The sequence below is a fragment of the Octopus bimaculoides genome, chromosome 14, assembly GCF_001194135.2.
Source record: "Octopus bimaculoides isolate UCB-OBI-ISO-001 chromosome 14, ASM119413v2, whole genome shotgun sequence".
NCBI lineage: Eukaryota > Metazoa > Mollusca > Cephalopoda > Octopoda > Octopodidae > Octopus > Octopus bimaculoides.
Window position 1 is genome coordinate 2,233,035 of NC_068994.1, and position 13,296 is coordinate 2,246,330.

The 13,296-nt window shown below is 40.0% G+C and overlaps 1 protein-coding gene across 1 annotated transcript; it reads left to right on the forward strand.

The window, feature by feature from the left end:
- The first annotated feature begins 361 nt into the window (after positions 1-361).
- Positions 362-10,570, forward strand: LOC106873957 (zinc finger protein 696). The gene is made up of 4 exons (XM_014921499.2): positions 362-645; positions 3,419-4,091; positions 5,527-5,812; positions 6,605-10,570. The coding sequence occupies exons 2-4, from the start codon at positions 3,681-3,683 to the stop codon at positions 7,267-7,269; spliced, it is 1,362 nt and encodes a 453-aa protein (XP_014776985.1). The 5' UTR covers positions 362-645; positions 3,419-3,680; the 3' UTR covers positions 7,270-10,570.
- Positions 10,571-13,296: the final 2,726 nt, after the last annotated feature.

Below are 13,296 nucleotides of genomic sequence, written 5' to 3' on the forward strand. Positions count from 1 at the left end.
GTTAACGTTGTGAGTTGTATTTTGAATCAGTTTTATGACAAATAAAAGCAATACAAATAAATAGCTGCTTCAACATTTCTTAATCAGCCTCATAAAGTCACAATAAAGATATAAGTGAAATGAATCTGAATTACCCAGGAATCGAACCTTGTTTCCGACTCCATGAATAAATTTTAATTTTCCAGATGCCAGACGCGGCGGTTACCTCCCTTGTTGCTCTCTTTTGTTTTTCTGATGCCCTCCCCCCTCTCTCTCTCTCTCTCTCTCTCTCTTTATATCTCTTTCTTCTCTCTCTTCCCCCTCTATATATTCCCTCTTTTCTTATATCTTTCTTCTTTTCTTTACTGCCACTCTTTTTTGTCCTTCTTTCTTTCTCTCTTTTTATAATCATTCTATTTCTTCTTTCCTTTGTCTTTTTACTCTCACTTTCCTCCCCTCTGTTTTTCTCTTTGTCTCTCTCTCTTTCACCTCTCCCTACTCCTCCTATGCTCTTCGGCTTCGTCATCCACCACCACCACCGCTGCCCACACTCTCTCTTTCTCCTCCCACTCCTACCACACACTCTCTCGTTCTCCTCCTCCTTCCTCGTCTCCTTCTTCTTCCTTCCTCTTTCTGTCCCCAGTCGCTCGCCGTCCGTCTTCCCAGGTAAGTCCCCCACAAAATGTCAATTTCTCTCTCTCTTCTCAAACAAACCTCGACCTCGTGTCTCTCCGCCATTCAACATCATTTCACATTAACGAACTTTTCACTCTGTCACATATTTAAATAAACAAACACTTCAACCCTCTCTCACTCTCTCTACTCACACCAATATATACACACATCTATGTGTGTATATACACAGATATACATCAGTCTCTATGAAGCTTTGTGTCTATAGAAATATGATTTACATTGTGTATGCATAAATATAAAATTCACAATGCACATATTATGTATGTATATACCATACATATATATATATGTATATAAGATTTACAATGTATAAATGTGTGTGTGTATATAGGGTGAATGTATAATGGAATTCTTGTTTCTCTCACTGGGTGTATATAAATCTTTTCTATTCATGTGCACATTTTTTATGTCATATACAACACATGTGTGAGTGTATATATAGCAAATTTATAGATGTATACACGCACACATCTGTGCTATATATAAACAGTTGTTTCGCAGCTTAATAAACATGTATAAATAATTTACTTTATTATATTTTATTATAAATACACACACACACGTCTCTTCTGTGAGTGAATGTGTGTAATTTAGTCTAAATAGATTTGTTGTTATTCTGGAAACAATAGAATCAGCAAAACAACTGAACACCATGTATTTAATTTCGTCTGTTTAAATTTCGAGATCAAATCCAGCCAAGGCCGGTTTTATTTGTTATCCTTCCGGGGGTGATAAATAAATCACTGTACCCCAACTGGCACCAATATTTGAAGGCATGGGCTGCTTTTGGAAATTATTCATGCTGTTGTTGTTACCTCGTCCAGAGACCTTACAATACCAGTAATACACGGTATATCACTCTTTCTCTCTTCCCCTTCAAAATATTTGATCTTTTACTGTACTCTTCTCAAAACAAAGACTAGAACTCGGATTGATTAATGCCTGTCAATGAAACTTTTATTGTTACCTGCGGTCCACCTTAATTAGTCGTAAAAAGTCGAAAATGTGGAAATCTCAGTTCTTTTTCCAAAGTGTGTGAGACATCGCAAGTTAGAGGAGTCACCTGTCTCTATGGACCCCTCTTTCAACTAACAGCTTATGGTGGATATGTGGGTCTGCTATATATTGTAAATACATGTGGCGGGGTGTATATAGATATACACACACTTTGTTTCAGTCCTTTGTGGCCATGCTGGGGCACCACCTTGAATTTTAGTCGAACAAATCTACCCCCAGTACTTTTAAATCCTGGCACTTGTTTTATTGGTCTCTTTTGCCGAACCGTTAATTTACAGGGATGTAAACACACCAACATTGGTTGTCAAGCACTGGTGTGGGACAGACACAAAGGCACGTGGCTGAGTTCTTTTCAAGTGCTGAGTCTCACAGAGGCAGTGACCAAGGCCTTTGGCATTATGTCATGCTTGAGAAGAAGACCCATCAAGTTGTGGCAGATACAGGTGGAACACAAATGGCACGTAAAAGCACCCATTACACTCTCAGAGTGGTTAGTGTTAGGAAGGGCATCCAGCGATAGAAAACCAAATCAGACTGGCGTCTGGTGCAGCTCTCCAGCTTACCAGCCCTGGTCAAACTGTCTGACCCATGCTAGCATGTAAAGTCCCCTTCACTTAGTCTCACCACCACTGCCCAACTGATGTCTCCTCCATCATCAGTTGCATCTCAAACTATAAACTTCAGTTCATACCCATTGTGAGCAAATGACACCTTTTCACTCCTGCACCCATCAGATGAAGCCCTCAGTTCCCATGTTCCCTAACTCTCAGCTAAGCATTAAACCTGTGACTCTCAACTGTTTTATTTTTGCCTTTGGACCCCCACAGCCATTTGATGTTTAAAAAAATTCCTATAATATTTTTACAATTAAATATGATTAGGAATTTTATGCAATAAAAAAGTTATTAAAATATTTTGTATATTGTGGAGGTATAACCAATTTATTGCGCACACAAACCTTAACACAATTTTATATGGACCGCCAGTGGTCATATGAACCCTGATGGAGAACCACTGCATGACATGTACAACAGATCATACTCATTTCTCGTTAACCTATACAAATCTTCCACACTTAATATTCCATATCTTACACCTATGTAAGTTAACATGTCTAATATAGGATAAAATTTTCAAAAAATTTTATCAATGGCCAGCATATCAAAAAATACCTTTACAGGTGAAAATTATTTAGAAATTTCTGTCAGTTTGCTTCGAGACGCATGCTTTTAATGATGAATTATTATATGTGGTTATTGACGATTTAAAGTCTATTTCTTGGCATAAGAATTTTTTTCTTTTGCCCTTATTTATAAGTTAACATTATGCATATATGTCTTGTTTCTCCTCCTAAACTTATTCAGTTCAAATCCCAACAAGGTCAGCTTTCTTTCCCTTCTTTCTGGGCTCACATCTGCTGTAATCACTACAGACCTGTATCAGCTTTCTGTATCTTCTCAACTGTGTGGGTCTAGTCCTCTCCCCTTCACACAACTGCACACCAGGAATTATGTAACTGCTGCAAAGAGATGTTTAATTTTCTTGTCATTGACCTTCTCTTAACTCATTAGACATGTCATTAACCCCTTTCTTACCTCATCACAACACATTAAACCTTGCTCATAAATGGGGGGAGGGTTCTGTTTTTGTTTTCAATCTGATTTCAGATTTATCCCAGCCTCCATTTGGTAACTATAGCAACTAATGGTATCTTCTTTCTTTCCAGGTATCTGTTGCCATTTCTTCAGTTGTATAAACTGTGAAGATGGTGAAGCAAGAGATAGTTTCCATGATAAACAACAACTGAATATTCGGATGTTGAAATTAGTCTGGGCTTCATCACTTGTTGGATTCAACAGCCATACAGTCTTGTAGCCTTTCTTCATCTTTAATAGTACTGCTGCTACCCTCAGTCCTACTTACTTCCCTCAAGGATCCCCTTCTATCCATCTGTCCCCTCTGAAACAGCCTCACACACGCCTGTCGCCATGTTCCCTATCCAGCCAATGTATATCACCAATCAATACAACTATGACCTCACCGGTGGCATCGGGGTTGGCCAGCCGGTCTACCCAAACACTATCAACTTGAAAAACTCTTCAATATCTCACGACCGCTGCAACTCTGCTTCCGGCACTGACAGTGGTGGTAACGGTGGTGGTGGTGGTGGTAGTAGTAGTGGTGGTAACGGTGGAGCAAGTGGTGGTGGAGGTGGTGGTAGTGGAGACAAACCATTCAAGTGTGATGTCTGCAGGAAATCCTTCTCCAGAAAAGCTAACCTCAACAACCATGAGCATGCCGCTGCAGTTGCAGCTTCCACTGCAAATTCCAGCAGTGTGTCTGCAGTTGGGGAGAAACATTTCAGCTGTTCCTTCTGCTCCAAGACTTTTTCCCAAAAGGTAAACTATTTGACATGACCTCTAACCCTGCTGGGTCGTCTTAATTAAATTGCAAAATGTTACATTTTCGTTTTATTGAAAACTATTTCTTTATTGATTTTGTTGATCTTTTTTTTTTTTTTTTTTTTTTTTTTTTTTTTTTGGTATAGGTGTAAACTTTGAGTGTGGGTTAATGAAATATATGTTACCCCAGTTGTGGGTTAATGTATTGCTAATGTTTACCCCAGAATCTCTACAGTATGGAACAACAATGCTTTGTGACATTCAATTAAGGTCCTTTATGTTCTCACTTGAAATCCTCTTGGGATCAACTTTGTCTTGTCTTTCCAGAATTGATAAAATACCAGTCATGTATTAGGGTCAGCATAACCAGCCATACCCCCCACTTCTTGTGTCAGACAAATCAATATTTTGCCATCACTTACAAGAATTGCAAGTGATGAATAAAATATGCCCTGTCTCTATAATTGCTTATCTTGTTTTACTCATTAAGCTGTGGCCATACTGGGGCACAACCTTGAAGAATTTTTAGTCTAACGAATTGACCCCAATACTTGTTTTTTTGTTTTTTTTCAAAACTTGGTACTTATTCTCTCAGTCTCTTTTATGAAATTGCTAATTTACAGGGACATGAACACACCGATGCTGGTTGTCAAGCAATCATAGGGGACAGGCACAAAGACAAACACTCATATCTATATGTGCCAGTGGCATGTAAAAAGCACCCACTACACTCTTGGTGTGGTTGGCATTAGGAAGGGCATCCACCTGTAGAAACATTGCCAGATCTGATTGGAGCCTGGTGCAGCATGGAAAACGGACGTTGAATGATGATGACACACACACACGACAGGCTTTCCTCAGTTTCCATTTATCAAATCCATTCACAAGGCTTTGGTTGGTCCAGGGCTATAATAGAAGACACTTGCCCAAGGTGCCAGTCAGTGGGACTGAACCCAGGACCATGTGGTTGGGAAGCAAACTTCTTACCACACAGCCATACTTGTAACTATATTAATATTCTGAGTTCAAATCTCACCAAGGTCATTTTTCTGAAGTTGATAAAATTAGGGTTGGGGTTAGGGTTGTAGATCCCCACATTGTTTAAGCCTTTATCATTTAAACCAGCCAAATCCAGGGTCCAAATTAACTCCCTGTTTTGTGTTGCAGCTGGCCAGACCTGACCTCACACCTCAACCTTCCAGTGTCATTCTAAAAATTATTTAATCTCATCATCCAAATTTCAGAGGTAAAAGATAATGCAGGATTAATTGTATGCAATGGGAATAAATAAGCATTATATTTAACTGGGTAATCTGAATGTTTAAAGGGTTAATATTAAAATTCCGAAGCAGAATGTTAGCCAGCATCTCCCCTCCCCCAACACCACCACAGTAAATGTCTCTTGTAATTTGTGATTGGTTTCTTCTTGTAGGTGTTTGTGCGCAATCATGAACTGACCCACACTGGTGTGAGGCCTCACCAGTGCCCTGTATGTCCGAAAGCATTTGCTCAGAAGGTCCACTTGAAAGTCCACTCTCGAATTCATTCAGGAGAAAAACCTTATCATTGCACTTACTGTTCGAAAGCGTTTTCACAGCGAGACCACCTCACCAACCACGAACGGGTACACACTGGAGAGAGACCATTCCGATGTTCTTTCTGTTGTAAAGCCTTCTCTCAGCGATCCCACCTGCGTAATCACCTCAGGACACATACAGGTAAGACTGTTTACTGTAGTTAAGTAGTGGGCACACATTGAAGCTGTAGCGAAAGAGGTAGTATAGTGGACCCGTTTGAAAGGGCTAAAGACAGGCACTTTCCTCTTTGGCCAAGCCCTCGTCAACTTTTTCCAGTTCAACTTGAAAAGGAAGTTGAGGGTGGAGAGGGAAGTGTTGGAAGAATGGCCAGTGTGAAAGGACCAATTCTGAGCATGCACCTGTAAAAAGGGAAGCAAAGAAGGGCTCTTGCCCTGTTGTTCAGGCACCTGTGGGTTTTTCCATGAGGACCTTAAAGTGCCTCCCCTATTGTTCAATTTTTATTGTTGTTACATTGTGTACACACGAAAACCCATTGTATTGTCCTGTTTTGTCTTTTATGTTGTTGTATGTCATTTAATGTTTTGTATGTGAGCCCTTGTGGCCAGTAAAAGAATAAATTATTATTATTATTATTATTATTATTATTATTATTATTATTATTATTATTATTATGGTGGCAAGCTGGCAGAATCGTTACATTCTGAGTTCAAACACCACTGAGGTCAACTTTGTTTTTTATCCTCTCGGTGGGGTTCTTTGCATTCTGAATTCAAATTCCACCAAAGACGGCTTTATCTTTCATCATCCTTTCGGGGGTCAATAAATTAATTACCAGAAAAACACTGAGGTCGATGTAGTCGACCGGTCCCCTTCCCCAAATTTTCAAGCCTTGTGCCTAGAGTAGAAAAGATTATTATTATTATTAATGTTGTTGTTTATGTATTTATTGACTACTTGTTGTTTTTGTTGCAGGAGAGCGTCCTTACAATTGTTTCTCGTGTGACAAGACATTTGCCCAAAAGGCTCACTTGACCATTCATCAACGCACACACTCTGGGGAGAAACCTTTCAACTGTGGCGTATGTGGCAAAAGTTTCCCTCAAAGGGTCCACATGCAGAAGCATGAACGCAGTCACAGCAGCGAAGAACTGATGCGTGCCGGTGTCACACTTCATGTACCAACTGTCCGGCAGCAACAGCAACAACCTCCTCCTTTGACACCTTCCCCTCCTTGTTCAGGGCCAAATTCTTCATCTCCTCTTATGACAAGCTGCAATTGCAACTGTACCTGCAACCTGCTCATGTGCACGCAATGCTCCCCAAATGCATCGCCGTCACCAATTCCTATTGCATCTCCATGCAACATGCAAATGAATCAGAGATTGACAACAATTTCTTCAGCATCTATTGCAACAATCTGTCCCCGACAGATGTCCGGTCGGTCAGCGTGCGTCACTCCAACTCCTCCGCTTTCTCAGGGCAATCTTTCTCAACAGTCAAACTATTGCACAGCTCGCAGTTACCCTGGCAACTCCACCAAGTGGAGTAACAACAACAATAGTAGTAATGTCACCATGTGTTTACCTTCCTCTTCATGTGGCAAAAACATGAAACAAAACATGCATCAAAGAAGTTGAAACTTTCCAAATGAGCATCCCCCATCCACGCCCCTGTCCATCTCTTCCTCAGGGGAAACAGTTCAAGTCTTGTAGTTTATCTTCTGTTTATGGAGTTTGATAACTCATTCTGCATTGAATACATTAGTAGCTGTTAGCCCCAGCTACCAGTGCTACTCCTCTCTCTCCCCCTCTGTTGTTGGGTCTTCTGTGTTGGTCACGGATCACTTCTCTCTCTCTCTCTCTCTCTCCAACACACCCACCTGGTCAACAGATGCCCTAAGCTATACACATTCACTATGTAAACACAAACATACACATCCTACATTCTGCATATACACACACATGCATCAGTGCAATATAACCCAGTGTATTGGTCAAGTGTCCTGTTTCTACCCTCCATCCTCATACACCCCTCCTATTTGGAGAATGGGTGGTCATCATGCATGGACAGAGACTTGTAGTAAGCATAGATGGGCTTGAATTTGTGTGGTAGCCAGTGTTGTTGATGTAAGGCTGAGTGGTGGCCACCACCCTTGGCTGGTGGTATGCTGCAGTAGCCAATGGGGATTGTAAGGTTATGAGTGCAAAGGCTCCACTTTTGACCAGGTATGGAGTTGTGTATTAAATGGTGATAGATAGTCCAGTCCTGTTACAGTAATTAGCAATTATAGTAATTAACTATTACCTTAAATGTTTCTCTGTAGCCAGATAGCTTTGTCGAAATGTTTAAATAGCATCCTCTACACCATTGTCTTCTCAGCTTCCACACACCTCTCAATACTACTACTTCTACGTTGATCAAGCAAGGCCAAGATCAAAGACACTCCAATCATGACTACCTTTGATATTTTGTATTCCAGGGAGTACGCTGTATCTGTTAAGATGGTCGGATACATTTGAGGGACTTTAACTGCTATTTCTAGCAGATCTAGAAGCTCACATAGAGGTTCCCTCATCTACTTGATAATGGTTCTTGCATCTTACATCAGTTCTGTCTCCAATCTATGAATTTCCTTTGTAAATCACAGGCGCTGGAGTTCATGTCTCTTCACTATACATACGAGTGAGATTGTAACTTGGATAATACAGCAGTTTGCCCTACGTTGACAGTTTACACCTACTGGAGGTGTCCCCTTGGGTTTACAGGAACGACTACTATCTACTTCATTGTCTCTTGTAGGGGAACCACCAGGTTCTAGTTGCAGGTCTTCCTCTCAGCTTCAACATACTTTCTTTACTGACAGTACACTGTCTGTACTTGACCAAGGGCAGTTACAATGACCACACTGCTTATACTCGGCCAAGGCACTCTAACTAGCTCAGGTTACTCAGAGACAAATTGGTGCTTCGTGTACTAATCACTAATTAATTACGGGTGGGTTTTCAATAATTTGAGAAGACAGAAGGGACGTTACTCGGTATACAATTATCTCCTCTTGAGTGATTTCCTGAACCTTCTAATATATCACGACCCTCTACCGAAACTGATCGCTACAGCTGCTAGTGTATGTTGCCTGAAGGGATCAGCCTACCATTAGCATTGTTATTGTTTAACCACAGGTCAGCCCTACTGGTCAAGAGATGTTTCATTGTGACCATCCTGGCTTTATATCAGGAGTGACATTATGCAGTCTATCCTCTTTGAAAGACAATAGAGAGGTATTTTGCGTTAATTTTGTTTGCAATTTTTGAAGATCAAGGGACTGTCAATGGTAATTCCAGATTCCTGATTTCACTGATTAGATAAAGTGGTCAGTTATGAAAACTTGAATTATGGGTTCATGTCACATTGACACCACTTCACCACTGGGGCCTGAATTGTAATATTTTACTGGAGACTGGGAATGAATCGTGGATGACATCTCCCTTCTAAAACATATTAAGAAAGCATTAATTGAGAACACTGCCATGTATGTGTGTGTATATGTATGTTATATGGGTCAATGTTTACAACTGACGCTCTGATGCTTGCTCAAAGTGTTTTGCAAGAATGTGTGTGTGTGTGTGTAAGCATGGTATGGCCAAATGGTTGAGAAGTTTGCATCACAACCTTGATGTCTTGGGTTCAGTCTTAGTGTGTGGCATCTTGGGCAAAAGTTATTTTCTGTTACCTCAACATTGACCAATACCGTATGAGTGAAACTGGATCAATGGAAAAAGCATCGAAGCACATCAGGTGGGGGCTGTACTTTGTGATTCAAAAGGCACAGCCTTGTTACTGTGTCACAATGATTCTACTCTGAGAATTCCATTAAGGAAACGGCTTTTATCTGAGGAATATTCAGCAACTTACATTTTAATCAGTTGGTCAAACAACTGATTTTTATCATCAGACAATAGAGATCCACCAGAGAAGGACAATATTTATGGTACTTTTTGGTATGGCCTTTCTGTATTTAGGTCCTAATATTTTTAAGGAGTTGCTGTCTTCATTTTAAACTGACACAAAAACTTGGATCGTCTGTTGGTTCCCACAAGAGTATTTTTTTGTATCATCACAGTGGGGAGAGACACCCAACCTGACAAAGTCTATTGTATTTTGGCCTCATCAAAGACAACATATGGAATCATTATATATGATCTCGTTGCCAGGAATGTTAGCTGTGATAAACTAGCATTCTGTCCAGGAGAGCATGTGTCTGCTTCCACTTAATACTAATGAATGCAGAATGATGTAGCAACTTTCTGTGTCTCTAAGACATCTCTGTTTTCATCATAACATTTGACTAACATTTGTTTCATTTTCAAGTTTAATTAAAAGGGACATTTATTTATTTATTTATTTTTTTGTATCAATGTTTAGAAGATGCCTGTTCAACACGTAACCTACAGGGTTGATCCTCTTTTGAGGAATGCATTGAACTGTTTTATACTACAACCTACAACCCTGGTCCTTTTCTGTGGAATCTAAACAAAGCCAATATCTTCTTTCCTTCACATTCTTCCCAACATCACTTTTTCTTGCTTTTTTCTAATTTTCTTCCGATGGCCCTTTCTCACCTCCATTTTCTATAGATTTTCTTTGTTCTCTGATGCTCTAATCATCAACAAGTGCCTTGATTCCAGCCAGCACAAAAACACTGATTCCAGATTCAATTCTTCTTAGAACTAAACAATCTTTAAAACCAAGCAAAACTTTGAAAAAACTTGCATCAATGACAAACTTTTCTATATTTTCATAATTTCCCCCTCCCTCCCTCCACCTCCTCACATCTTTTTGTTATATTTTAATTTTATTTCTAAAACTCTTCAAGACTACAAAAAGATAACTAAATATAAATTTAACAAAAACAACAATAAACAAACATTATTTCTTGAATTATTCTTTTATTTTTAACACAATTTTCTGTTGTCAAAGAAAACTGCATCAACTGATGTGAAAGATGATGGGTAATTGAGTCCGGAAGTTTTGATTAATTACGTCTCTGGCTGTATTGGTGAGGAGTAAACATCAGGTTAATGATTGTGTATTGATGAGGGATAAATAGATCAATGATTTTAATCTAACCAGGAAGACAACTGGAGGTATCAATAAAAATATCAAAACTGAAAATAGCGACAGAATGAGGAGAACATGGGAGGGACTAAGATTTCTCTGGTGATGGTTCCAGGTTAGGTTTGGTGTTGCCAGGCAGACAACGGAAGCAGTTGTATCTGCTGAATGTGAAATAACAGATTTCCTTTATATACAGTAATGTAAAACAATAAGTGTATATTACTGTATGTGTACAGTAATATCCATCAGTAGGTTAATTGCTGATGGGGACACCGAATTGTTTTGCAACCATAATAGACTACCAAATATAGTAAGTCGTCATCGTGGCTGATGACGGTACCACCTGATTGGCACGTAAAAAGCACCATTTGAGTGTGGTCAATGCCAGTGCTGCTTGACTGGTTCTGTGCCGGTGGCATGTAAAAAGCACTATTCAAGTGTGATTGTTGCCAGTGCCAGCTGACTGGCTCCTGTGCCGGTGACACATAAAAAGCACCCACTACACTCTCGGAGAGGTTGGTGTTAGGAAGGGCATCCAGTTGTAAAAACCTTACCAGATCAGATTAGCCTGGTGCAGCCCTCAGTCAAACCATCCAACCCATGCCAGCATGGAAAGCAGATGTTAAACGACGATGATGATGATGACACAGTATTGACTTAGAAACCTTTAATATACCTTATGAATTATTACAGTTTCAAAATGAAATACAGTGTCCTTACTAGTAAGCAATTGTCAGGAATGTGTTTAATATGTAAACTGGTCTATCCAATAGTGTTGCACTTGTCTATTTTGTAGCTATTTAAGCAATGTATTTATGAATGGTGAATGGGTTGAGGTGATGCTGAGGAAGAAACAAGAACTCTAGAAATATATATATATATATACACCCATTACTTATTTTTCTGTCTTCAGTTGCATTGTTTACATTGTGTATTCGTATACAAAATGTAACTTTCAGTGCTGGCTCTAAATTCTATTCAGAATTTGTAGCAATAAACTTAATAGTAACCTCATTAGATGTATATCGATGACCCCCTTCAATCATGAATGGCCATGGGATTGCACCTAGAAAGTTATCCACCGAGGCACAAGTCCAAGTAAGGTTGTTTTATGGAAGAGCAGCAGTCTCCCATGCTTACCAACCTCCCCTTTCCAAGGGAAAGACAAAGGAGCCAATAGAACTTGGCACCAGTGACATTGCAGCTCATTTCTACAGCTGAGTGAACTGGAGCAACGTGAAATAAAGTGTCTTGCTCAAAAATATAACATACAGCCCAGTCCAGGAATTGAACTCACAACCTCACGATCATGCGCTCTGACCACTGAGCCATGCACCTTCACTTAGATGTATATATATAATGTACACCAAATGGTGTATACTGGGTAGCATCCATGCAGGATATTACTACAGTCTAAGGTGAACTATATCTGAAAAGATGGAACAGTCATGGCTGAACTATTTCTGATTATCGGTCAACTGGGATCAGAGCTGAACAGTATCAACCAACAATCAGCTGCTGTGATGTTGATGCCTCTCCACAGACATATACAGCCCAACCCTGTCCTATACAATATATCTTGCTGGGTTTTTTTTTTCAGATGATATAGCAATGGGCAAGGCATGAAGGGCACAACATGAATTCAGTCCCTAACCCTCAATATCTTTCTCACCTTCTCCCGTTTTACATTCATAAATACCCACAACTGACCCTTTTATTCCGCACTGCTGTTTTCTCACCTTCTCACACATTTCTCACTCTCACTCTCACTCACTCCTTCACTCCACTTCATATTCTTCACCTTCCCTCTCTCTCTCTTCTCTCTGTTTCTCTCTTCCATCCTTCCTCCTTCTACCATATTTTTCTTACTCTTTCACTCCAATCGTGCCTTTCTTCAATATTTTCATCTCCTCTTCCTTCTACCATAGTTGACACTCTCCTCTACACATTCTCTCTTTCTCTTTCCCTCTCTATTACTCTTTAACTGCTCTTACTCCAGCCCCCTCTCTTACAATTTGCTCTGTAACCCCTCTTATATTCTCTCTTTTCATTCATTTATCCTTCTTCCTCCCTCCCCTTCTTTCTCTCCATCTTTCGCCTTCGCTCTCTTCCTCTATCCCCCACCCATCTCACTCATTCATGATATTCCTCCTCCTTCACTCTCTTTATCTGCTTTACCATCTCTCTCTCTCTCTCACTCTCACCATCTTTCTTCCTCCTTTCTCCTTTTCTGACCACCCTCCTTCTCCACACTCTATTCTATCTACAATCCTAGCTTCTATCGTCTGCTTTCTACATTCTCTCTCACCCCCGTCGCCCCCCCCCTCTCTCTCTCTCTCTAACCCTCGCCATCATCTATCACTTTTTTATTTTCACATCTCGATCGTTTTATGCTTTTACCTCACACTACTACTCTCACCAAAAACATTATGCTACCACCTTTTCCTCATTCTCTCATAACATTCCACCACCTTATACTTATCTTTCTCTCTCTCTCTTTTTCCTCCCCTTCTCATTACATATATAACATTCCATAAACTCTCACCTCT

Excerpts from the sequence above, each read along its gene's own strand:
- LOC106873957 (XM_014921499.2), top strand. The coding sequence starts at position 3,681 with ATGTTCCCTATCCAGCCAATGTATATCACCAATCAATACAACTATGAC. Across the intron at positions 4,092-5,526 it reads CCAAGACTTTTTCCCAAAAG|GTGTTTGTGCGCAATCATGA; the intron begins GTAAACTATTTG and ends TTCTTCTTGTAG. Across the intron at positions 5,813-6,604 it reads TCACCTCAGGACACATACAG|GAGAGCGTCCTTACAATTGT; the intron begins GTAAGACTGTTT and ends TTTTTGTTGCAG.